At 38.8% G+C, this 27,982-nt stretch overlaps 1 protein-coding gene across 2 annotated transcripts; it reads left to right on the plus strand.

Moving 5' to 3' along the window:
* Positions 1–1,320: 1,320 nt before the first annotated feature.
* On the plus strand, positions 1,321–17,902 carry LOC129281451 (uncharacterized). 2 transcript variants are annotated; one of them, XM_064113382.1, is made up of 6 exons: positions 1,321–2,112; positions 3,626–5,603; positions 12,690–13,149; positions 13,880–14,210; positions 15,884–16,670; positions 17,558–17,902. In XM_064113382.1, the coding sequence occupies exons 3-6, from the start codon at positions 12,797–12,799 to the stop codon at positions 17,818–17,820; spliced, it is 1,734 nt and encodes a 577-aa protein (XP_063969452.1). In that variant the 5' UTR covers positions 1,321–2,112; positions 3,626–5,603; positions 12,690–12,796; the 3' UTR covers positions 17,821–17,902. The 2 variants fall into 2 exon arrangements, with proteins under 2 accessions (XP_063969452.1, XP_063969451.1); XM_064113381.1 differs by having other exon boundaries at positions 1,565–2,112; positions 3,626–3,906.
* Positions 17,903–27,982: the final 10,080 nt, after the last annotated feature.

The following is a 27,982-nucleotide window of genomic DNA, read 5'->3' on the forward strand; positions in this document are numbered from 1 at the left end:
GTCATTATATGAAAATGATGACTATCTTCCTATTTCTCTTCCTAAGCGCGAAATCTTAATATTATGGCCTGAAAACTGTTCATTTCAAGCATTTTTGTAATTATGAATAAGATGCATGAGTAAATATATTTCAACAATCAATGCGAGCGGAAATCGCGAGCCGAAATTTTTAATAAACTGTGATCATGGGGATTTTAAGTAGTTTGTTTTAGAATTAATATTGAGATAAACATAACTCACCAATCAAAATGCGAGCATGCAGCGCTAGCTGATACGTTTTGACAATCTGACCTGAATAGGGATATTTTGATAACTTTATGGAATACAGGAAAATAAAAGGTACCGTACCTGACAAATCAAGCAGCGCAAGCAGAAAATGTTAATATTCAGACCATAAAACAAAAAAATTTACAGAGCACTTTTTAAAAATCAATTTGTAAATCAAACAAAATAATGAAAGTTCAATTTTCGAGCTGAAATATGTTTTGTATATTGACTTCAAGATTTGATATCTTAAGCTCCATATTGAGCAAGAGCGCGAAACGCGAGCGAAAATTTTATATCCCGGCATGAAAGATTTTTTTAAATTATTATTTTCCAAGTCTTCCCCTTATCTTAAGTTATTCACTCGTCTTTCTCCTCTTACATATGTTTCCCTTTCTTTTTTCTCCTCTTTTTTCCCTTCTTTTTCTCATTTTTTTTGCTCCGCCAATAGGGGGGGGGGCGGGCCCCCGCTCGCCCCCCCCCCTGGATCCGCCTATCAGCCACAAGAGGACTTGTGGAAATCTACTTGCAGATATCAGACTGATACCGTGTTTACACTTAATCGGCAATTGGTTCTGAACCAATTGCCGATGCAGAATCGGCATTTGGATTGCGTTTACACGTTGTTACAGCTCGCGGTTCAGAACCGCGAGCCGATGCAAAAACTTGAAATGATACGCATACCTACAATATACGTCATAATAAAGACAACGCTGGATCAGTGCGCTAACAATTACGTCACAATGGTAAAGTAATTGAAATGCGCACAAATTGCCGGTGCAGAATCGGCTTTCTGTTTACACGTAGTAAAAAAGCCGATTCTGCATCGGCTCGCGGTTCAGAACCTACTACTTTGGTGGTGCAAATTGCCGGTTCTGAACCGCGAGCCGATGTAAGTTACTCGCGTTTACACGCTATGAAAAAGCCGATGCTGCATCGGCTCGCGGTTCAGAACCGCGAGCCGATTCAAATGCCGATTAAGTGTAAACACGGTATGACTGGATCACCCTCGGCTCTGCGATTCCCGCGCCCGCCGCGCGCCGCGGGCTGCGCTGTGCGCTAGCGCTGGCGATGGCCATGTGATTTGCGACCCTTCGGAACATTCGGAAAATTCCAGGAACTCTCAAAGTAAATTCCAGGAAGTTCCGTTTTGAAAAGTGGAAGCACTGTCGCAAGCACTACTGTAGTGTCGCGAAGGGGCTCGGCCTAATTTTTTAACTGGATATTTTTTGTGAACTATCATCGAACTTTTAGCTAGTTTTCCATTGAATTTGACATACCGGTAGTGCTGTACGGTACCGGTGATCAGGCATCATCACCAGACACCAGAGCCAGAGCTAGAGGCAGAGCTTTGGACACTGATTCTTTGCTACTGCACTGGATAGCCAAGAAGAATACGTCGAAAGTGAGACTGACTAAAGTTAGAGAGGATGGACAAATTCATCAAGACATTGCCATGGCATTGGAACTAAATGATTAAGAACAAATAAATGGAATTGGTCATGGATGGAGGATTAAATAAAGATAACAATGGACATGATGGAGAATTTATGTCGGAATAAGATGTTCGCAAAATAAACCAACCCGGTGAGGTGTTGCTTTGTTTATTTGGTGTAGGGCCTAACAAGCAACTGAAGTGTAGTATGCTTCAGCTGGCAAAAACTGAAAAGTGTTTGCGTGAACATGCAACAAAAGACGTTCATCAGCATCAGAAAAGCAGGTGTGCAAGTACCTCGAGCGAAGTTCGTGCAGGCTCCACTCCACTTCACCGCTACTACGTACTAGTCTACGCTCCACCTACCCGAACTTCGAGACCGTGAACTCGATCTGATATTCCGAGTCACAAAGGTTGGATTTTATGGGCGGGAAATATAAAATTCATGCAACATCACGATTTTTAATTTAAGAACAATTAAAACTAATATTCTTACTTTACACAAAGTTTAATTTCTTTTGCATGCCTACATATGGTTGGAACTACCCCTTATCGACCACCTAATCTTCTAAGCATCGTATCTGCGAAAATATTCATCAATTTTACCCAGTTTCCGTCTCATTTGTGCAGAAAATTGAGCAGATCAGATTTCCATGTTTCGCTCGGCGACTCCGATTCAATCCGCGTATATATCGACGAACGACGAATACGACGATTTTACATTTGCTCATTTGCACCCGTCTTTTGAAACGTTTACGGCCGATTCTTGTCGCGGTGGCGAAATATTTTTACTCTTCCAAATCAGTTCTATGATGTCAACATGCTAAATGATCATCTCACTACTTCCACTGCGAGCTCCGGCACATGATTCGACGATTGACGACGGATATTTGTTCTAAAGCCGTTTCCTATCGGATTTCTTGGTTTTTCAGCGGGGTTTGGGTCTGGTCAATACAATTTTGATTAATTCTACTAAATTTTTACTTTTCGTTGATTCTTTTTTTCTCATAAAATCGATTCTTACCGTTTCTATGGACACTGCGCCTATATACTCTCCCGCGCGTATCGTTTGTAATACGCAATAATTTTAACGCGCGCAAGGTGGTCGGTTTCAAAAGAGGTGGTCGATATGTGGTAGTCTCACCATACTGTATATTCAGTCTCAAAATTGGTGATTTAGAGCCAACATGAAGTTCCTCACACGTATAAATAGTTTGCTGCCGATTTCAAAACATGGCATGCGTGAGGGTCCAAGCTCGGACCGGACCCGGTAACTCGTGCATATCGCATCCGCATGCGATGTTTTGAAATCTCCATGTGGAGAGTGCCGATTTCAAAACATGGCATGCGTGAGGGTCCAAGCTCGGACCGGACCCGGTAACTCGTGCATATCGCATCCGCATGCGATGTTTTGAAATCTCCATGTGGAGAGTGACCCCCCCCCCCCCCCCCCGGAACATCATGCCCCCTTACCAAAACTAAAGAAGGATTAAATCTGCCTTGAATTATTGAATTTTTACCCCTAAGCGAGTGTAAGAAGTGTTAAAAACTCCAAGGAAGGATAACATGATCAAGTTGATGTTAATTCGGATTTTACGATCAGATGTGAATGTTTATGCCTGTGATATATTTAGTCTTTGTTTATAATTAGTGACATTGAATGGAATTCAACTTTATTTCTTGTAGTAGGATGGGGGGTCGGGTGTCCGGACACTTTATATTTTTGAAGCCTTCTTTTTTTTCTTTGGATTACACTAAAAATACGAATTCAATCGTTGTAATCATCTTCTATTTTGTTCTCTATAATATTTCCTAACATTTTGTACTAAAAATTGATGAAACTTCGCTTGTAAATTTTTCCAAATGACTGATCGTCCGGACACACAACCTGTCCCGACACACAACAACTGGGTATATTTGTTTTAGTCATTCAGGTGCAGCAGCTACTACCTCTGGAGTGATGCCCTCTACCATGAATGCTAGAGCAGAGCCTTCTACAAGGAATGCTGGAGCAAGGTCTCTTAATGGAGACGCTGGAGCAGAGCCTCCTCGGAATGCTGGAGCGGAGCCTCCTACTAGAAATACTGGAGCAGGCTCTCCTAATGGAGACGCTGATGGATCGGAGCCTCCTAATAATGGGAATCCAAGAACAGTACCTTTTTGCCGGAATAGGGCCGTGCCTGATAATGGTAACATTGACAATACAGGTGACTAAAATATGCCAACTATTAAATTTAATTCATATTAAAGTTTACTATAAATACTAACATTAATTCATAAGGTGGAGTCCCCGTAAATAAAGATTTTACTGTATGAATTTTAAAAAGAGAGAGAATAAAAACCAATGCACACATAGTTACAAGGATACATATTGAATGTAGGATATTAAGGCCACTGCACTGTTGATTATTAAAAATGCCTTGCTCATGGCATGTGTCACAAAGTCACCAAGAATCTTAATCTTAGAACCATTTTAAATAAGCACTTTTAATAATAGAGATGGGAATCTTAGTAATCTTAACAATCCTAGCAATCCATACTAACCCAGATAAACAATAGGTTCTCAGGCTAGAGTGGTCTGGTGGAATAAGAGAGGTATGTTAATGATGTGTGCAATGAGCCATGCATGAATGCTGCTGTATGTTGCATGTGCTTGCCACTGGGTAGAGCAATTTTGACACTGGTCAAGACAGGACCTATGTGCTGAGTGAGTGACTGGGGAGTGCATGATTAGAGATGTACAGCACCTAAATACCTATATATTTTGGGTTGGCATCGACGGAAGACCGGGCAAGACAGGCCAGGAAGAAGACTCCTCTTAGCTCCACAGCATGGCTCTGACACCACGGTCAGGCAGCTGGGTTTCGATTTCGACTCCAACTCCGATTTCAATCGGGAATACGATGATTCGAATTATTCTGGGACAAGTCCTCCAGGATGGACTCTGTTCAACAACCATGATGCGAGTCTTGGTCTACTAGACGCGTAGCATCAGTATATTTTTCATTGATACTTCAACTACAAGCTTTCGTCGAGGATGAAACGCGATGTGTTCATTGAAGGCCTGGGGGGCGTTTCATCAATATTTTCGTCCGACAAGTTGTCAGATCTGACAACTTTCCTGGATTCTGATTGGTTGAGAAGCACTGTTACTATAGTAACTGTCGGATAAAACAGGACTTGTCGGATAAAACGTCCGACAAGTCCTTTCATGAAACGCCCCCCTGATGTAAGAACAGTCCATTATGAGTTGAGAACATTCGCGGACACTTATATTTTTTGTTAATTGATTTAGCTGCAGACTCATACAGCGCAATTAGCAATTTCTTTAAGATTTTATAGTAATCTAAATTATGAGTTCAAGTATAAGTTGGGTACTTAAATTATTGCAGTACACCAGTTGTTTACTTATACCAAAAAGGAATAATTGTTTTTCATAGGAAGAACTGGAAAGTGAAACATGTGCACAATTCACTTTTTGGGAACATGATTGATAGACAATTGTAATCTGAATATTTTAGGTCAGATTGAATCATTCACATCTGAGCTTGCATGTATATGGTTTATGTAAATGGAGATTGTTTAATTTGTTAATGTGAAAATCAATGAAATAATGTTCATTCTGAGGTTAGAGAAAACCGATTGAAGATATGTGATTAATAAATCACAATTTCTTGATTTGAATATATCTATCAATGCATTGAATTTGATTTATTATTGTTGTGTAAATTCTTAGTCAACATATCTATATAACCAGAATAGCATCTATCGCCAGATAATGCAAAACAGTGCATGAATCTGACAGCATGGGCATAGGTGCTGTGGCTGGGGGGTCGAACTCCAGACTTTCTACATGTACAGTCGGGCGCTTTAGATTACTCAACCACCGCATCTCTACAAGTAGGTACAAATGAATGAAACTTTAAGTTGCCCGAATTCACAAAGGTGGTTTTTGTCTCACCTGCATAGCAGAGTGAGACTATAGGCGCCGCTTTTCCGACGGCGGCGGCGGCGGCGGCGTCAACACCAAATCTTAACCTGAGGTTAAGTTTTTGAAATGACAGCATAACTTAGAACGTATATGGACCTAGTTCATGAAACTTGGCCATAAGGTTAATCAAGTATTACTGAACATCCTGCCTGAGTTTCATGTCACATGACCAAGGTCAAAGGTCATTTAGGGTCAATGAACTTAGACCATGTTGGGGGAATCAACATCAAAATCTTAACCTAAGGTTAAGTTTTTGAAATGTCATCATAACTTAGAAAATATATGGACCTAGTTCATGAAACTTATACATAAGGTTAATCAAGTATCACTGAACATCCTGCATGAGTTTCACGTCACATGACCAAGGTCAAAGGTCATTTAGGGTCAATGAACTTTGGCCGAATTGGGGTATCTGTTGAATTACCATCATAACTTTGAAAGTTTATGGATCTGATTCATGAAACTTGGACATAATAGTAATCAAGTATTACTGAACATCCTGTGCAAGTTTCAGGTCACATGATCAAGGTCAAAGGTCATTTAGGGTCAATGAACTTTGGCCAAATTGGGGTATTTGTTGAATTACAGCCATAAATTTGAAAGTGTGTTGGTCTAGTTCATAAAACTTGGACATAATAGTAATCAAGTATCACTGAACATCCTGTGCGAGTTTCAGGTCACATGATCAAGGTCAAAGGTCATGTAAGGTCAAAGAACTTTGGCCACGTTGGGGGTATTTGTTGAATTGCCATCATATCTCTATAAGTGTATTGGTCTAGTTCATAAAACGTGGAAATAAGAGTAACCAAGTATCAATCACTGAACATCTTGTGGGAGTTATAGTAGTTTTCAAAATCAGCACTGCTGCTATATTGAATCGCGTGATGCAGGTGAGACGGCCAGAGGCATTCCACTTGTTTTATTTTTAAAACCATCGGTTGAACCCATGGTTTATGCAGATTTCCTGTATAAATTACGCTTATTTTCCGCGTATATTAAAAAATTCCAATGCTGATTCACGCTTTTGTCACAGTGCGCCAAATTAACACCTGTTGCCATGGTTATCTACATGTACACTATTTTATTCATGAGTCCACTGTTTTAAATTAATGAGTCCACTCTGCAAACAGTGGACTCATGAATAAAATAGCGTACTTAACCATGGCAACAGGCTTCAATTGGGCGCACTGTGACAAAAGCGCGCATCAGCATTGGAATTTTTTAATATACGCGGTAAATAAGCATAATTTATACAGGAAATCTGCATAAACCATGGGTTCAACGGATGGTTTTAAAAACCGCCTTTGTGAATTCGGGCCATTTATGTTTGCAATCTACTTTGTACACATGACTTGTTACCCTACATGTAGGTGGTGATAACATTCGTGTCCTGCAAGGAAAAAAATATATTGTATACCTCATACCACTGATTGGTCAAAACTACATCATGTGACGCAGTGCTATTCCGTCTATCATCGTCTCAGGAATTTGACTTACTGTCAATCTCTTCTATCAAACCCTCAGCCTCTGATAGTACTCGTAACCCCCGAGGGCTGGGCCACAAGTTGTGTTGCTACGTGTGTATCTAGCTGTCCGGTTTGCTGCACTGCTGCTCCTCATTTTAGTCCGGTCTGTTAGCGTCAAAAACACCCTACTTGTGGACACAGTGGACAAAAGCATGATTTTTTCTCCAGACCTTTGTTTATGTATGAGAATTGAAAATGGGGTATGCTCCAAAAAATCTGGCTTCAGGAACAGTGAAAAAAATGGGTGAAAATGTCAGAATTTATGAGTTTAGATTGGTCTGATATATAGACTAGCGCTTGTGCAAAACTCAGTAGCAGTGCATTATTTTGCATTGGTTTAGTTCTTGAATTCAGACCCTTTTTGAACAGATATTCTGTTTGTCCTCACATCTCAATGCACGAAATATCTGAATGCAGATGCTAATCAAGCCGAAGGGTGGTGGTGGAGGGGGTTGAATGTTGGTGTGTATGTACATATTTTGGTCTTGGAAAAAACAGATGTGCAAGACACATTTTTTGCATGTGTTGGAAATTGTGTTGCCATGGTAACAGTGTATTATGGCAAAAATAAGGTACAAATCTTGCAGTTAGAACTGCTTCCTCTGTTGTCATCCGATTCTCATGAAATTTGGCACACACATTGGTCTTGAGGTGAAGATGTCTAAGACACATTTTTGTGTGTCTTTCGGAAATTTTGTTGCCATGGTAACAACATAACATTTGGTGAAAATTGGGGAAAAAACCTTACAATTCAAACTGCTTCATCAGTTTTCAATCAATTAACATGAAATTTGGCACACACATTGGTATTAAAGTAAAGATGTACAGTGCACTTTTTGTGTGTGTTTCAGAAATTGTGTTGCCATGGTAACAATATATTATATGGAAAAATTTAGGTAAAAACCTTGCAATTTGAACTGCTTCATCAGTTTCAAACCAATTCTCATGCATGAAATATGGCTCACACATTGGCCTCGAGATAAAGATGTGCAATAACCTTTTTTTTGCATTTGTCAGAGAGTGCATTGCCTTGATATCCACATATAGCCAGAAATGCAGGGAAAACTCATCAATTGTGGATCAATCTACTTCTCTGTTTTCAGCCTGTGCTCAGAAAAGTTTACACAAATATTCATTTTGGGTAAAGATTCATATTCAGTGTTATAGGGGAATCCAGCCTTGGTCATAAAATGTTGTGTGGAAAAGGAGAAAAATAAGAATGGTGAAAGTTTGAAAGCAATCGGACAAGCAAAATAAAGTTATGGCTGCTTTAAAATTAAGATCCCTAAGGCTACTAGTATGTAGATTTCAAATTGACAATGGGTAAGTAAATTATGACAAGGGGCGAGGCCGCAAGGACAACTTTCCCATTGGCCTTGTACTTTGATTTTTGGTTTTCTCCTAAATTCCATTGGGGCCGTAATATAAACCTGTTAGTATAATGTTTTATGTCCTCATGAGAGAAAGATACAATTTGAAGTAAAACTTTTGAAAAAGACATTTTGGTCAATTAATTATTTCTGTACATGGAAGAGTGGTTTCCCTTCCATCATTATGACATCACATATGCAGCCAATTTGAAGTCTTCATGGGTATATAGTGATTACCAATGTTTACAACTTTTATATAATCACAACTTTCTTATGGTTTGTCCGATATTTTTCAAACTTTGACCTATTGTCTGATTTTTCCTTTTCCTCTAAAAACAAGTGTTTATTTGGGTTGGATTCCCCTTTAACATCATAAAATAGCGCAGGGTATTCATGGTATAAATCACCTTCAATAATATTTATAGGTTCTTTTTTTGGGGGGCGGAGGAGGTCCTTAAAAACTGACAAAAATATAGAAGGTTAAAGGCCATGGCCATTAGGAACTTAAACACTCTTAAAGAAAGCACCCCTTCCATTTTTTTTTTTTTTTTGGGGGGGGGCCTTTAGAAAATTGCCACATAAAGAGTAAAAGGAAATAATTACAACTATAGGAACTGAACCCCCCCCCCCAAAAAAAAAAAGGGGGGGGGAGAAAAACCCTTTACACTTCAGCGTATTTATTTAAAGCCTAAAACATTCTGGTTTGATAAAAGATCATTTCCGGTGCTCAATTAATCAACGTTTTATTTATCTCCTTCTACTCAGTCTTTGTTCATTTCAGTTCTTACTCTGACTTTCGTACATCACTTTTTGCACTTTTTGCACTTTAGAGCTTTACCATACCTTCTTGTTTTGTTTCCTCTCCCCCCCCCCCCTCTTTTTCTCCCTCTCTATGTACATTTTTCTTTGCTATTTTAATTCATTATTATCTAGCAACAATTATTCCATTTTGAATGCTTACACCTACACTGAAATATGATACCATGACATTTAATATTTTCTTAATAATCTTTTAAACTCTATTTTGGCTACACTGTCCTATAAATAATACTATTAGCTATATTTAATGTCTAGTTTAAAGAATTGAAGAAATGGCTGTCATGATATTATATTTTGGTAAAGGTGCATCAAATTCATAGTTGCAGCATTCAGAATGGAATAACTGTTGCTTGAAAAAAAATGGATTTAGTTGTTTTCCGAAAATCCTCTGTGAAAATTTTAGTTATATCACTGAGTTTTCCCATTCCTGCAGTTACCACCATCTGAAAGGGATATGACTAGGATATATGTAGAGAAATAAAAGTCATAATTTGCTCAATGAACAGTGAATACGTTCGTCCTTACTCCAATGGAAAATTATTTGCATTTTTTGTGACAGTCAGATCTTGCATCCAACAATTTTGCTACTGAAACATAATATTCATTTTCTGACAATTGGAGATGTAGGAAGTATAAAGCAGGGGCTGTCGCAGATATATACTGAAAAAAATTAGATAAAAGAAAATAGAAGGCAAAAATTTATTGTGCACATATGCATATTTTTGATATGGTATGTTATTGAGTCATGGATTTGCAAGTGAATTTCTGTATATAAATATATATATTTCTATAATTAGTTGCATGATTAAAGGTACACTTTATAATATGTCAGAAAAAATATACTTGGAGAGAGAGAGGGTAAAAAAGGAGAGAAGAAACATAAGATGGTATGGTGAAGCTCAAAATCAAGAGTGATGTGATATAGTAAAAAAGAAAGAGTAGGAATGGAATATGAATAAAAGACTGAGTAGGAGAATATAAATAAACAATGATTAATTGGCTACTGTAAACAATTTTTTACCAAAGCAGAATGCATTAAACATCAAATGAATGGTCTGAACTCTGAAGTGCAAATGACTCTTCTTACCTTTTAATGGGGGGGGGGGGCATTTTTCTGCTCAAAAAATATATCAGCCCCCTATTTTTTCGGGGGGGGGGTTAAGTTCCTGGTCATAATCCTTTAACTTTTACTTTTATGAGGTAATTTTTCTAAAGACCCCCCCCCCCCCAAAAAAAAAGGGAGTAATGTCTCGCTTTAAAATACAAAGACCCCTGAGGGGCAAAGGCGTAGACTGGTTGAGCATGGGGAGATAGAAATGGTATGGGGAGGGGTGCACATCTTGGGGAGGTGGAACTAAGGTTTGGAAAATCAGCCGTTGAAAGTAGAAGGGGTACACATTTTGTTTTGCTTGCCAGTGTTGGAACTCCTTTGCCACACTGGAAGGTTTTACATTCACCCAGTGTACCCCCAGCCTATGCCCTTGAGGGGATGCTTATTTCAAGAGTGTTTATCATGTTTATGTTCCTAATGATCACCGCCTTTAACCTTTATTTTGATGTCAGATTTTAAGGACCAATCCCGCTCCTCCCCCAAAACCTAGAAATATTACCGAAGGTGATTAATACCCCCACGCTCATATATTTTAATGTAGTTTAGAATTTAATATGAATCTTTACCCAAAGATGAATATTTCTTCCAACTTTTATGAGCACTGACTAAAAAAAGGGGGAAGTTGTTTGATCCACAATGAGTTTTCCTGCATTTCTGGCTATCATATGTGGTTACCATGGCAATATATTCTCTGACAAATGCACACAAAAAATGGTTCCTGCACATCTTTACCTCAAGGCAAATGCCTGAGCCAAATTTTATGAGAAATAGTTCAAAACTGATGAAGTTGTTCAAATTGCAAGGTTTTTACCTAAATTTTGCCATATAATATGTTGTTACCATGGCAACACAATTTCTGAAAACACATATAAAAATTGCCTTGTACATCTTTACTCTAATACCAATGTGTGTGTCAAATTTCATGAGAATTGATTTAAAACTGATGAAGCAGTTTGAATTGTAATTTTTTTCCCAATTTTCACCAAATAATATGTTGTTACATGGCAACAAGATTTTTGAAAGACACACGAAATATGTCTTAGACATCTTCACCTCAAGACCAATGTGTGTGCCAAATTTCATGAGAATCGGATTACAACAGAGGAAGAAGTTCTAACTGCAAGATTTGTACCTTATTTTTGCCATAATAGTACACTGTTACCATGGCAACACAATTTCCAACACATGCAAAAAATGTGTCTTGTACATGTTTACCCCAAGACCAAAATATGTACATACACACCAACATTCAACCCCTCCATCACCACCCTTCGGCTTGTTTAGCATCTGCATTCAGATATTTTGTGCATTGTGATGTGAGGACAAACAGAATATCTGTTCAAAAAGGGTCTGAATTCAAGAACTAAACCAATGTAAAATAATGCACTGCTATTGAGTTTTGCACTAGCGCTAGTCTATATATCAGACCAATCTAAACTCATAAATTTTGACATTTTCACCCATTTTTTCACTGTTCCTGCAGCCAGATTTTTTGGAGCATACCCCATTTTTAATTCTCATACATAAACAAAGGTCTGGAGAAAAAATCATGCTTTTGTCCACCGTGTCCACATAATTCCGCTAACAGACCAGACTATTTTAACTGGTCATGTTTTGGTTGCCCAGCAGCAGTGCAGTTCGTTTAAATTACAAAGTGATTTAGTAAATCGAATTAGATTAGATTTACACCAGTGGTCCTAAAAATGAAACCTTTAGGGTACTTACGTGATAAACGATGAGGTATACATGTATGATTATAAAACAAATAAAGACTGAGCATTTTCATCCGGCCCCCCCCCCCCCTTGGGAATACTCAAAAGAGCCTTGGGAAATCCCCTATCATTGCAATGTTAACGCTTATAATCAAATGATACAGATATTTTAGACAGTTGTGAAAATAACCCCTGAAAAAAAATAATTGTCTTTTTACCTGGTGTCCACATGCTGTTATGGCGTGGGCCTGAATAGAGTGACTAGTGCGAGGACCTGTCAAAATGGTTTTAAAATTTCAATCATTGTTGATTCTTGTGTTTAAATGCACATGTTCTTGGAATTTGTACATCTGGCCTGTCAATTACCGATCCCAATTGAAAATCTACTGTATCTAAATGTACTTTTAAATCAATGTTCTGTTGACTGTTAATCGGTCTTACTATTTTTTTTTCCATTTCAGTTTACCTGCTCTCTGATGGCTGGAGACAGTCACTGCCATATCATGACCATGAGTGGGTGTCCAACACTTTCTTCAAAAGGTCAGCAAGAGGAAGAGCTGAATTCGATATGTCCAAGATCACCCAGCTGTGGTTCCACCCTGCTGAGCCAATGACCTTCCAGGGCAAACCACCCAAGCCCAGTCCGTACTTCGCAACCCGACTCTTCCTGTGGATGCCTCGCAAGCTCTGGCGAGTGAAGCTGGTCTGTCCGCGCGAGGAGTGCTACGGTCAGGAGCTTACATCGGCCGGGGTGTATCCCACCGTGCGGCCTGTCCTGAACGTAGATGGATTCTACAATTTGGCAGGAGAATACCTGGAGTGCCGTAGATGTAAGGGGAAGATTATCAGTTGGAGTAAGCCAGTCTTGGATCAACTTGATCCTTGTCACCGGATACAATTCCAAGTGGTGCTCACTTATAGGTACATGTAGGTTCAACTTTATATTATAATGTAACTAAAGCTTGCAAGATGGGTGTCCATACATGGAAAAGGACAAAGAGATGCTTGAGAAATATTAAGCCTGAGCAACCAGACGTATTCCAATTATCCAACTTCTACCAAACAAACCTCCTGCCCCCTCAACATTTTCCGAGACGCTGAATTTCGAAAGCGTCTTACACTGACTTCTTAAATTCAAAATCTTGCGCATCTTTTGAGACCAAATTTCGGGTGCCTTGATACATGGTTCTGAGTTAGCAATCTGTTAGTTTATGCTAGACCCAAAATTGCTCCTGAAAATGTGGTTTTCTGTTCAAAGTCAATGCAATTGAAGTTTTCTGACCTTCACTTATTTGCAATTTCATTTGCTGACATAATTGATTTTAGCATATTTTTGCTTCAACAGGTGCTGCAATGACTTTGACCAAAAAAAAAAAAAAAAAAAGGAATAAATTACATAAATAGATTTTCGAACATTCTTTTTTTTTTTTACGAATGCTGAAAACAATATCTGCATTAAAATGCATGGTTGAAGCTTTATATGGTGAAGTAGCAAAAAAAAAAATTTTTATTAGCATGATTAATATATCAGGCTTTGAGAAAGTATAGTGGGCAATATTCATCCAAAGGTAGGTCTGGTAATCACTAGTTTTCCCTGAGGCAAGAGGCCTTCACTGAAAAATATATTGATATTCTATTTTCTTTCTTACAGATTTGCTTGTGACATGAGCATTATTACCATGATGCGTGACAGGTCACGTGGGAACAGCCCCCTCCAGATGTTGCGAAAGTTGAGAGAGACCCACACCGTCGCTTGGCTTAGGAAGACCGCCCTCTACCTATGCGCTGTTAAAAAGTTCACCGCTGACAGAGAGAGGGATCTCGTAGATTGTCCACAGTGTACACCACCACCCAAGATGCCCTCGCTTCCCACGCATAGTTGGCTTCTCGGGGTCTACCACAACGATGTTATGGAGCGCATTGACGTAATTAGGGCGAGCATCACGTCGGTATTTGGACGGATTCTCAAGATTGATTCAAAGGTGGGATATGGCACTGTTCAGAATGGTTACTTGCCACCTGGTTTATATAATCCAGTCAGTCTAACAAGAATTAAGGGGTAACTGGAGTAAGTAATATTAGGGCTTGTCCACGGCAATTCACTCTTATAGGCTTGTCGTGGTAGCGAGACACTTCTGAAAAAAAATCAGGAGGATCTTAGTTAGATTAAGAGGTCATGGTAAGATCTTTTGGCTAGAGAAAGTTACCATGACTTTGTTCAGATGGGCACGACTTGACCATTTTCTCCATTCTTCTAATCCAGCTTCCTTTTACCCTTCTTCCCACCTAACTTCACCAAAACTTAATTTGTCTGAATAAGTCTTCTGAATTAAAGTACCTGTATCAGAATTTAAACTGTGGAGCACAGCTGATAAACTTGCCCTCCATGGACATTTTTCAACCTCGGGTTTTTGGATCATTGACCAGGGAAATGGAAATAACTTTATTACCAGGGTTTTCCACAACAGAAAATTTAAACATAAACTTTTGGCCGGGTTCAAGCTCTGTGATTCAAGATGTACCCAAGTGCAATGTAACCCTATATGGTCAATGCTGAATTCAAAGTTCACTACTAAAGAATATTAAATTTGCAAGTTATTATCATTTTGACATTTGGTGAGATGCTCCAGAAAGCTTTTTACAGACCTAGCCCCAAGTCGCCAATTCATTCATTCATTTCATGGTTTATTTATTTCCAGTAAAATAGTCATACACATACTGCAGCTAAAAAGCTGAAATTTATGTATTTACAAAGGTATAACAATTGCACATGTAGCATAAAACAATTATGTAATAATGATAAAACTAATGGTATATTAAAAAAATTCCAGTATACAATGAAATTACAATGAAAATATACACTTTACGAGTTATTAAAGGAGAATCCAGCCTTGGCCATAAAATGTTGTGTTGGGAAGGAGAAAAATTAATTAAACAGAATGGTGAAAGTTTGAAAGAAATCGGACAAGCAATAAGAAAGTTATAGCTGCTTTAAAATTGAGATCACTAATACTATGTAGATTTCAAATTGGCAACTGAGTAAGTAAATTATGACAAGGGGCAAGGACAACTTTATTATCAAGGATTTGTGGTTTTCTCCTAAGTACCCATTCCCCTGGGGCAGTAATCTAAATATAACCCAGGTAGTATATTGTTTTATGTCCTCATGAAAGAAAAATATCATTTGAAATAAAACTTTTTGGAAAAATGACAATTTAGCCATAATATGTATTGGAGTACATGGAAGAGTAGTCCTTGCCTTACATCACTATGACATCCCATATGCGACCAATTTGAAGTCTCCATGGGTATAGTGATTACCAATATTTACAACTTTTAAAAATCCATAACTTTCTTGTTGTTTGTCCAATATTGTTCAAACTTTCACCTATCAACTTGTCTGATTTTTCTTTTCCATATAATAACAAGTTTTTATTTGGGTTGGGTTCCCCTTTAAGAATATCAATAAAATACGGTATTGCACTATGTTTAAAACGGGAGGTCCTGCATTTGTATTGCATATTAAACAAAATAAAGCAGATGCATGTGATTGCAAATTTGCCTCATTTTGGGAAGATTTTTGTAATATTCGATGGTGCAGTTGAGAATCCAATTCTTTGTATATTGTGTCTTCTATTACTCATTGCTTGCACAGATCACAAAAAAAATTGCTGGCGAGGGTTCTGGGATTGCCACTTGGAAAACAAATGTCGGGAATGAGCATGGACAGATTCTGATGTCTGTTTTGACTGATGCCGGGGGAGTAGGTCTCCACCGCATGACCCATGGCATTGTGAAACGATATGAAGAAGCCAACCAGCCACATCCAGAGCTCCTGTATGTGGTTAAAGACTGCTGCGGAGAAGAGTCCAAGCTTTTCAGAGAGTGGCCCGACGTACCGGTGCGACTGGACATCTGGCACTTCATGACCAGGCTTGGAAGAGGATGCACCAACAAGCAACATCCACTGTACCGTTTCTTCCTGAGACGGTTGTCAGACTGCATCTTCACATGGAGCGCCGAAGACATAGACAAGATTGTGAGGGCAAAGAGGGCGGAACTAGCAAAGAAGCATATCACTGGCCTATCAATTAATGACATCATCAAGAGGATAGGGCGGAAAGAGTTGACAAAGCACTGCAGACGGGCGACCAGAGGCACAGAGGAGACTACTCGACTCATTAGAGATCTACTAGCTGCCTTGGACGGAGATCAAGGGCGCGACACCCATGGCATTCCCCTCTTTGACTCTGATAAGATCCGGCAGATTTGGGAGTCAGAGAAAAAGCATGTTGCCTGCATACAGGATCCTCCTGGCGTTGCACTGTACACTAAGACGGGAGAGATAGTCAAGGGTAGTGTCTTGTTGCCATTGGTCAAGTGTGCCAGAGGGATCACATCACTGGAATCCTTTCATCTTCATCTGAACCGGTTCATCCCTGGTAAGACCCTTATTTTGGGGGGTCGTCATTTATGCGTAAAGAGATGGATGTCAAAGTCCTTGTAATTCTAATGTCGTGAATACTGATAGATGTGGTCTACCTACCATACGTGGTTGCCTGAGGCATCATGTTTCGCGTTGTGGGTTTGTCTTTCCTGTTTTTGTTCTTGCAATAACTGAAGAAATGTTTGATCGATCGACTGCAAACTTGATTATCCCTCTTTCCCACTGTTGTGCGATCCTGTACGAAAGCCATGATTTGCCTTTCATAACCGATCGCGAAAATGTTTGAACCATTAAAAAAATTTCTACGATCAACAAGATTGCCACGACTGATCTGATATGATCTGATAAGATCATTGCGATTACTCCACAATTAAGTACGTCGTTTGAATCATGGCACAACTCATGAGAGTGGAAACTAGGTATTAGAGGGGGCAATGATCTGATAGAGTTTTGGAGTTACAAGGTCAAAGGTTATGGGATCGAAAAGGGGGCAAGCAAGCTAGCATCGTGCACTGCAGATAGTTAGCAGTGCGCAGAGCTAGCTTGCTTGCCCCCTTTTCGATCCCATAACGCATTGCGGGTCTGATTACCGATAAACCTTATAGCAGGGGAATATATTTAGACTGCTTGCAATAAAAAATCTATCTAGTTTATTCAGTATATGAAATAAATGAATCTAAATAACTGTTTTCATACCTCTTCTATTATATATAATGATGAGTACATTTTTACCTGAATTGACCATTAATCTATTACCATGAATACAGGAATGTGTGGTTTATTGAAAAATGGGGCAAGAATTCTGGAATTTTCTTTCCATGTATTCTACATATAATGTGATCGAAAGAATAACAGTCATGTATATTTGTTTTTGCCGACCAGGGACATCAGCTAACAATGTCCACTTCCAGGCCTACCTGCTTGATGGGATACATCGCTGGAATTGTGACCGTGCAAGGGATGCGCTGGGTACCGCTGTACCCTCCCATGTGTCATACGGCTCCTTCTACGAATCCCACATCAACCGGTTGACGGAGGAGCTGTTTGGCCACAAGATAAATCCAACACTCGTAGCACCATGGGAATACACCAGTAAGATTCTATATAACTTTGGACTAGGAATACAATTCAAATGTTCTGAATAGGTCATCATTACTTAGAATGAGAATATATTTTTTTTCCATTAGTCAGATAGTCATATCTTTGTAAGAATCGACAGAATTTCCTGTACCGGGTAATTTATCTCATTTTTGTCTCGCCTGCATACCGTCAACATTTAAATCTTAACCAAGGTTAAGTTATTGAAATGTCATGCTGTAACTGAGAAAGTATATGGACCTAGTTCATGACACTTGGACATAAGGGTAATCAAGTATTACTGAACATCCTGCCTGAGTTTCAGGTCACATACCCAAGGTCAAAGGTCATTTAGGGTCAATGAACTTAGACCATGTTGGGGGAATCAATATTGAAATCTTAACCAATTTTAAGTTTTTGAAATGTTGTCATAACTTAGATAGTATATGGACCTAGTTCATGAAATTTAGACATGCTAGCAATTAAGTATCCCCAAACATCCTGTGCGAGTTTCAGGTCACATGACCAAGGTCAAATGTCATTTAGGGTCAACAAACTTTAATAATGTTGGGGGTATTTATGGAATTGTCATAATTTAAAATGTTTATGGATCTAGTTCATGAAATATTCTGTGCGCATTTCAGGTCACATGACCAAGATCAAAGGTCATTGAACTTTGGCCGTGTTGGGGGTATTTGTTGAATTGGCATCATAACTTAAAATGTTTATAGATCTACACATGTATTTCATGAAACATAGACATAAGGGTTATCAAGTATGTTTTGCATACATCTTAGGTCACATGATTATGGTCAAAGGTCATGTTGGGTCAATGGAAATAGTATTTTATTATCATATATAATATATATATAAATTTTAAGTTTTTGAAATGTGCACCTATCGCCAATTCTGATCGAGTTGTTGTTGCACAACCACATGATGTAATTCAGTCTTTGGAGTCATCTGATATTACATTTCGTCCATTCCGAGACTCTTCCCTACGCTTATTTGGACAATATATCACAGATCATCAGTGGAATGAGCTGAATAGTATTCACGATCCTGAGGAAGAGGTTAGCAATTTTCAAGACACACTCTTAAGTAAATACAGGCAATGTTTCCCCCAATTGACTACGAAACGTAAATCTACTGACAGGCCTCGTTTCATTGATGGTATCAGGCTCTCCATTAAAGGTATAGTGTATGATTGGTTGATCTCAGACAAGGTCAGTGAATCAATTGTAAAGATATTATTTTCATTAAATATCTATATCAATGCTCTACTTTATCACTCAAAAGAAATTGGTATAACTCTTCTGTTTTCATGATATTGAGGGGTGAAATATATATTATAATATATCGTTTAACCGATATATTTTGTTTCCGCCCTCTCGAGTTAACAAATAAATTGATATTAGAACACCGTTCGAATCATGCATATTCATTACAACCTCATGCATATTGATGAAATACGTCATGGCGCATGCGCCGTATCAAGAAATCCCCGTATCAACAAAGTGCAGCGCTGTGTGCAGAAGTAGCTGAGTAGAAGCAAACACCGAACGTTGCGTGCAAGCTCAATGAGCCGATGCTAGCCGGCTAGCGATTAGTCCACGTCCTGGACGATTTTTATTGATTGGGCAAACCAGGGGCAAACCTTATCGGACCGTACCGGTACCCCCACGCGCACACATAACCAACACACACACACCCTCCACTGATTCACTTACCCCCAGTGATTCATCTAACCCACTGATTCACTTTCCCCGTAAAAGAATGTAGTTTCGTGTGACTATTCAGGGGGTGTGTGTATGCGTGTTATGGGGATGTAGTGTGTTGTGTTTGGTAGTCGTATCGTACAAAATACCAATAGTCCAGGAGGTGGACTAGCTAGCGATATGCTTGCGCTCTGCATGCACGTTTACCTTAAACATAATCCACTATTAGCGATAGCACACACTGGACAAGCATATTATATGGAGCTATAGCTCCATGATTGTATCGTACGTGAATAAGGATTATCGAACGTGAATGACGAAGCGAAGGATTGCCCAATACGGCTTACTTTCGGAATCTAATGTCATGAATCTGAAAGTACTCCAAGACTAAAAGAGATACGAGAATCCCAAAGAAGGGCAAGGGCCGAGTTTGATTTGACGGCCACCTCGCTCTTTGCGCTCGCATCAATATTGTTAGGTAGATGACAATCAGAGATATCTATGATGACAATCCTGTTCATGATTACCAAAAGTGCTTAGAATGTCAGAATTTTAGTTCAGAATATCAATCACTTTTTAAGCCCAAGTGATTGATATTCTGACCTAAAATTTTGACATTCTAAGCACATGTGGTAATCATAAACAGGATTGTCATCTAATTTTTAACTAAACATTATTGAAGCGAGCGCAAAGAGCGAGATGAAAAATTTTCATATGTATATACATGTATATATAGACGGCCATCCCCATTCTGTCTAGGGCCGAGTATGAAGAAAGGGAAGGGCGAAGAGAAAAACGATTATTTCCAGGGCGGGATACAAAATAGTAAAACATAAAAGGAAGATAAAAGTTGATGGGACCATGGAGGACACACAGTATTGACATGAAAGTAGGATTATTCTTCGTTGTTTAGACTGAACTTGCGAGGTCAAAAGGTGAGCTGAGAAACCTGTTGATGCGAAGTATGTAGCGTAGTCTACATCGTGTAGACCGTGACAGTGTGTGTATGCGACCATAATGCATCAAATTGCAAATTTAGAATACAGTGTTTATTTGGTCAATCTTTACAAGCAGATCTAGAGCAGAGGCGTCATGAGCGAAAGCAAAACAAAATTAGGGGGGGGTAGACGTAAGGGGCAAGATTTCTCAGAAAACTCTTATTCTTGCAGCCACACAAGAAAGCTTGTAGCTAGATGTGGAGTAATGAGAAGTTGAGTATATTCCATATTGCGCGGCGCTATGGTCTATGGTAGAACCGTTGCGCTCTAGGTATGCAGAGGGGTGAATTTCGGAGCCGACCCCGGGGGCCGACCGGCATGTTTTACAACAGAACTTTACAAGTCATGCCGTTTGAAACAGGGCAACGAAGTACGTGAAAGAAGACTAAGCAAACTTGGAGAAGCAACGTCCGAGGGGATTTACGTCTGCTTTGAAACGTGTATCTATAAGGATTTCCAGAGAATGGGTCGCAGAGTATTTCTCCAGTATGGGGAGGGTGGGGGTAGCCTATAGGCCTAATCAATCCATCAGTGGATGGATGGATGGATGACTGAAATAATGAATAGATGGATGAATAGGCATATACTGTACAAGCTGTAATTTTCGCGGGGGTTTTATTTTCGCGGATTTCGCGAATTGCCGATCGGCCGCGAATTTAACAACACGCGAAAATATTGACACACTTGTTAGTCAGTGCCAACGTCCCCAACAGCAAAGCTTTGCTATTGAAAACATACTGTATAGTGAGAAAATGGAGATATGCACCTCTATATGTACAAAAAATAAGGCTTAGAAAGTACAGTTAGTGATTCAAAAAGTTAGCTAGAATTTCACTTTTTTTAATTTCTCAAACAAAATCAGAGCCTAAAGTATTTTCTAACATTATTTTATCAATATCTATACACTCATTGTAATATTAAAATGTATTTTCCATGAAATAATTTGATATTATTGTCATCTGATTGACTCTATTACACACGTATTGGCAGCTATTTGCATACTCATTAATATTCATAAGTCACATGACCAGAGCTTTTACAGTTGAAGATTCTGTTCACAAAATTCCACATTTTTGCAGTTTTACCAACTTTTTGAAAAATTAATAGAACAAAACACAAATTCTAAAGATTGCTTAAACCTATAAATTACAGATCAAACTGTGGCATGATGAATTTTCAGATCTAAAGGTAAAAAAAATGAAATTTAAACCACCTTTTTCCACAGTTTGTAACTGTTTTTACAGGGACATATTTATGTACAAAATACACATCAGCATGGAACTTTGAGTAGTAGAGATTTGCACGTGATTAGCACTAGTTTTGCTTCTTTTAAATGCTGTGGAAATGTTTTCTACATCTTCCGATCGCGAATTTAACAACCCGCGAAAATGTCGGGACCCCCGCGATTCGCGAAAAATTCTGTACGCGAAAATAACAGCTTCTACAGTATATGAATGGATCATCCGATGAATGTATAGGCCTAACCCCAAGAATGGATGGACAAAGACAAATGGATACCAATGACGAATAATAGATAGGGGCGCCCCATGGGAGCTGTTGTTGAATGGGCTACCCCTTATTAAATAAACAATAAACAATTAAAAATAGATGGAAAGATGAACTTTTATTGCAACAAATGAGAGGAAGATAGGCCTCCGGGATACACGCATACAGTGTGTGCACGAGCAGTTCAACTGTTGAAAAAATGTGAATGGTGCGTGGCGACGTGAGCAGGACAAAGACATCACTCACATCTTGATTGGCATAACGTAGACTTATTTAGCAATGAAAGTGGAACCGGGAATTGGGACTCCCATTTTCCTGCTATAAATATAGGAAAAACGAATGATAACTGTTGTTTTATAGCCGAGGAAATGTATTCTTCATATTGGGATTGGGACCAAGGAGATCCCGGCGTGTCAAAATTTCACAACTCATGGGGAAAATAATATAATAATCATTTTTTATGATTGAAAAAAAAATGTGCTCAGTTCACACTGTCACGATTTTTTTTTGGTGGGGTTACCTGCAGAAAAAAAATTGACAAAGCAAAAGAAAAAATCATTGGTCATTCCATACATTTCTCAAATTTGACACCTATCAGAATTCCAGGGGGTGCTGCCCATGGAAAATAATACATGCCGCATCCCCAGCTCCCCCCCCCCCCCCCCCCGCTTCCAAGAGGCATATAATCGCGGAATAATTAATCGTATCAGAAAGTATCAGATCAGTCAAGGCGATCGTATTGATCGTAGAAAGTGTTGGAATATGGTTCAACTATTTTGGAGATCAGTTATCAAAGGCCAATCGTGCATGGTGTTCGTGACGGATTGCACTATTGTAGGAATAAGAATATTTTGGGGCGGGAAAGTCGCCTACTTCCAAGCGGTGATGACTTTCGGGGAAAAAAAGAAATTTGTGTTTGAAATTTTTGGGCAAGCCCATTCTGGCGAGGTTCAATGGGTATACGCCTATTCTGATGTATTTAATTTATGGTGATGTGATGCAAATATGTTGCCGATAAAAATATATTATTTTGCCTTTATGGGTGTTTTACCCGGGTGTTTTACAACCAGTGGCGTAGCTAGGATTTTTTTCCTTGGGGGGCACTGGGGGGTCCTTGCTTTTTCAGGGGGGGGCACCATTTTTTTCCGTTGTGTGTGTATGTGTCACAAGGGCGGATCCGACTTTCGCCAATATGGGACGGGGCCCGAAATTATCTTCACCTATAATATTTCCCCCGATCAGTCACTTCTTAGTTTTATTCTTATAGGACAACATAAACATGAAATAATCTCATAAGCCTTATAAAAAGTGCGAGCGCGAAGCGCGAGCGTTTTTTTTTTTTGTTACTTTAATGTACTTTGTCCTGAAAATGTAATATTCTGTGCAATGTTATGTGTGATCCTAAACAAGATTTGTATGTAACTAGATGGTTACTGCGAAGGCCAAGCGCGAGCAGAATTTTTTATTAACTGTTCTAGCATTATCGAAAAGGGACCTGTTAAGGACTGCTTACAGTTACCCACGAAGACGGTATATATTTCAATAATGCGAGCGCGAAGCGCGAGAATTATTTTTTTTGACATTCCGACCTAAAAAATTGTCATTCTAAGTACTTTTTGTATTAATAAATGGGATAGGTATGTAACTGAACAATTGATGCGAGCGCGAAGCGCGAGAGGAAGAAAATTGAGATTTTAGACCTAAAAGCGGGACACTCTATTCATATTTTGTAAATCATAAATAGGATATAGTTAATTGGCGATCGTGAAGCGTGAGCAGACAATTATTGATATTCTGATGTGAAACTGGATAATTTAAGTACATTTAATATAAAGAACATGCAGGCTATCGCGCATGTTTTAGATTTAGACCTAGAATCTGGGCAGTCTGAATACATTTGTTTAATGGAACATTATGAAATACACGTAGACAATAAGAACTTGGCAAATCAAACAATTTGACCACGCAGCGTGAGCTTAAAAATGCTGATATGTAGACTATAAAAGGGACATTTTACAGCTAGAACACTTAAATTTGTTAATGAAAAAAAATTGGTGAGAGCTCGATGTCCGAGCTAAAATATATTTTGTATTTTGACTTCAAAACTTTCTCCATATCAGCCTATTGAGCAAGATATGAATTTTATTGAACAGGCAATTCTGGCGCGAAGCGCAAGCAAACGTTTTATATAGTAACATGAAAGATTTGTTTTTTTTTGCAAGTCTTCCCTTCACATTATTTCATTCACTCGTCTTCCTCCTCTTATTTTCTTCTTCTTTTTTTCTTCTGTCTTTCTTCTTCTTTTCCTTTTTTTTCTTCTTTCTCCTTTTTTTTTTACTGTGCCAATTTTTTTCAGGGGGGGGGGGGGCACCTGGGGGGCACACCAAATCTCAGGGGGGGGGGCATGTGCCCCCCCAGGCCCCCCCGTAGCTGCGCCACTGTTTACAACTCACAGGGGGGGGGGTCAAGGAGAATACAGTAATAGCTCTGAATACTGACTGAGAGACACTCCGATCTGCAAAAGTGAAGGCAAAGCTGTCATGGGGCAAGCAAACAAGTAATACTTTCTTGAATATGCATACCATAATAAAGTTTGTGAGAATAATATTGAAATAAAGAGAAAATAACATTGAGAATGCGAACATAAGGAATACACACAACCTAAGGTTAGGAATTGTATAAACAGCGAAAAATACAGAAAGATGTTATGAACATGCTTTCACTATTCATGAATGTATACCGTAATGCAATGATAAAGGGAAAATGTTTTAAGTTGAATTTAATTTTAACCAGTGGCGTAAATAATGAACATAACAAATATGAAGGGGCCAGATATACATATAGGGCACAAATCTTGTTTTTTTTTTTTGGTAATCTATGATAGATTTTGACATGATATTCAGATAATAGTTTCCCTTCTCTCTTTCCTTTTTTTTCTTGGCCGTGACAAATTTGGGAATCCATACAGCCCCAAGCCTTATTTTGAACGCCACTGATTTCAACTGAATATCATCAGAAAAATATTTACAAGGTAGTCAAGTGGCAGCCGACGCAGCGTGTAAAAACAGTATGAATTTCATTGCATGATAATAATAAAATGATAAATAATGTCATGTGTGGTTAGCGGAAACGAGGATAGGACGTTTTGTAATTCGCTATGCAGTAAAATAATGAGAATGACTGAAACGATATATATTCAAAATATAAATTTCATGAGAGAGAAACGATTCAAACAATAACAGAGTATAATATTATGTTGCGTTCAAATTCCCTTTTGATCGTTCTTTTGATTCCCTTTCAACAATCTATTTCTTTCTTCCTTTCTTCTCTCTCCTCCTTCCCTTTAGGATGGAGGGGGTATCGGATATAAGGAAGCAGTTTAGGTGTTATGGCACATGACAAGTTCAATTCAGTGGCCTAGTACTAGTAGGTCCATTGGTAAATTGCCAATTCGTCAACTGCCAACTCATCCATTCACCACATGGTCTACTTTCATTTAGTCCATGCAATGCCAATCCGTCCATCAACATTTCATCGAACAACCATTTGGTCCAGTTAGTCCAGTATCCAATTCATTTTCATTCATTTTGCACAATAACACGTCCAATAACCAAATTGTATATGGACTAAATGACTATTGGATCAGATGGTTATTAGACGGAATGCATGCATGTGGATAGTGAACGAACTGATGGTAGACCAAATAATGATAGTAGACGAGTTGGCATTTGGACGAGTTGGCATCACGACGAAATGGAAGTAAACCGATCCGATCCATGGACTAGCGCCTAGTATCACGCCGGTATAGATAAGGAGGTACAATGTTGGAAACGATGCCCAACGGACATGCGCGTATCCAGGATCCATGATTGAGCCCGACTATTTTGGCGCCCCTGTGAACTTTTCGGAAAATGGCACCCCGACCCGCCCAGCACGGCAATCATAGGTGCCTTAAATGCAGTTTGAATTATCGTATTTCATAATCACGTGAAAAATGCATCGAAGACCACTTTTTAATGTGTTCATGAAAAAAAAACATCCATGAATATGTTTTAACCACCTTTTGAAAAAAATAAATGCGACCAGAAAGCACAGAATTTTAAGCATTTTGGGGTTTCAATTTAGTTCAACTTCTCATCAGAGTGGTAGACCATGCTAAAATTATGTGCGGGAGCTGTAATTTCTTAACCGGGGGCGGATCCAGCTTTCGCCAATAGGGGAGGGGATATTTTCATCTCTTTTCCGATCGAACATTCTGAGTTTTATTGCAACCGTGAACATGATGGGTATATGTATTATCTAAACAATATTGATGCGAGCGAAAAGAGCGATATGAAAATTGTTCATATTCTTACCTAGAATTTGGAAAAATCTATGAGCACTTTTGGTAATCAAGAACAGGGTGGGTATCTATCAACATTTTATGCGATCGCGAAGTGGAAGCTGACAATTTTTGAATTTCCAACCCAACACTGGACATTATAAGCACTTTTTACATTTGTTTTATAATCATGAACAGGATGGGTATCTAACTAAATAATTAATGCGAGCGCGAAGCGCGAGTTGAAAATTTTTGATTTTCTGACATAAAATTTGGACATTCTAAGCACTATTGGGTAATCATGAACAGGATGGGTATCTAACAAATGATCTAATACGAGCGCGAGGCGCGAGCTTAATTTTTTTGATATTCCAACACAAAACTGGACATTCTAATTTGTAATCATGGAAAGGATGGGTATCTATTTAAACAATTGTTTGTGCGAGCGCGAGGCGCGAGCCTATAAGTGATTGATATTCTGAACTAAAATTTTGACATTGACTAAGCACTTTTGGTAATCATGAACAGGATTGTCATCTAACTAAACAATATTGATGCGAGCGCAAAGAGCGAGATGAGAATTTTTCATATTCTTACCTAAAATTTTGAAAAATCTATGAGCACTTTTGGTAATCAAGAACAGGGTGGGTATCTGTCAACATTTTATGCGATCGCGAAGTGCGAGCTGACAATTTTTGAATTTCCAACCCAACACTGGACATGATAAGCACTTTTTATAACCATGAACAGGATAGGTATCTAGCTAAATAATTAATGCGAGCGCGAAGCGTGCGTTAAATTTTTTTGATATTCTGACCTAAAATTTGGACATTCTAAGCATTATTGGGTAATCATGAAAAGGATGGGTATCTAACAAATCATTTAATGCGAGCGAGAGGCGCGAGCGTAAAATTTTTGGTATTCTGACCCAAAACTGGAAATTCTAAGCATATTTTATAGCCATGGAAAGGATGGGTATCTATTTAAACAATTGTGCGAGCGCGGAGCGCGAGCTTAAAAAGTTATTGATATTCTGGCCTAAAATTTTGACATCGACTAAGCACTTTCGGTAATCGTGAACAGGATTGTCATCTAACTAAACAATATTGATGCGAGCGCAAAGAGCGAGATGAAAATTTTTCATATTCTTACCTAATATTTGGACATTCGAGTAAGCATTTTCGATTATCATGAACAAGATGAGCACTAACAAAACAGTTTATGCGAGCGTGAAGCGCGAGCTGATTTTTTTTTTATATTTCGATCCAAAGTCGGACATTCTAAGCACTTATCTAACCATGAACAGGATCGTCACCTTACTAAACAATTAATGCGAGAACGTAGAGTAGGATGATTTTTTTTTGTATTCTGATCTAAAATTATAGGCACTTTTGGTAATCATGAACAGGATGAGTATTTGATGCGAGCAAACATGAATTTGGCGCCCACCCCCCTCTCCCTTGGTTAATTGAACCTGAATTTGGCGCACCGGGACAAACATAAAATAGGCGCCCTCGTGTGGTGAACATCCATTAGGCACCCCCTAGGTTGAACATCAATTCGGCACCCCCCTATGTCAAACATCGATTCGGCAACCCTATGAAAAATATAAATTCGGCGCCCCAGCCACTAGGTTGAACATCAATTCGGCGCCCCCTCGGTGCCCCTATGTCGAACTTCAATGCGG

Source organism: Lytechinus pictus, chromosome 18 (assembly GCF_037042905.1).
Source record: "Lytechinus pictus isolate F3 Inbred chromosome 18, Lp3.0, whole genome shotgun sequence".
Taxonomy (NCBI): Eukaryota; Metazoa; Echinodermata; class Echinoidea; order Temnopleuroida; family Toxopneustidae; genus Lytechinus; species Lytechinus pictus.

What these genes read in the sequence shown, in the direction of transcription:
- LOC129281451 (XM_064113381.1), top strand. Translation starts at nt 3,660, where the DNA reads ATGCCCTCTACCATGAATGCTAGAGCAGAGCCTTCTACAAGGAATGCT. An exon ending in CAAGTGGTGCTCACTTATAG is followed by an intron (nt 13,150 to 13,879) that starts GTACATGTAGGT and finishes TCTTTCTTACAG; the next exon opens with ATTTGCTTGTGACATGAGCA. An exon ending in TCTGAACCGGTTCATCCCTG is followed by an intron (nt 16,671 to 17,557) that starts GTAAGACCCTTA and finishes TTTGCCGACCAG; the next exon opens with GGACATCAGCTAACAATGTC.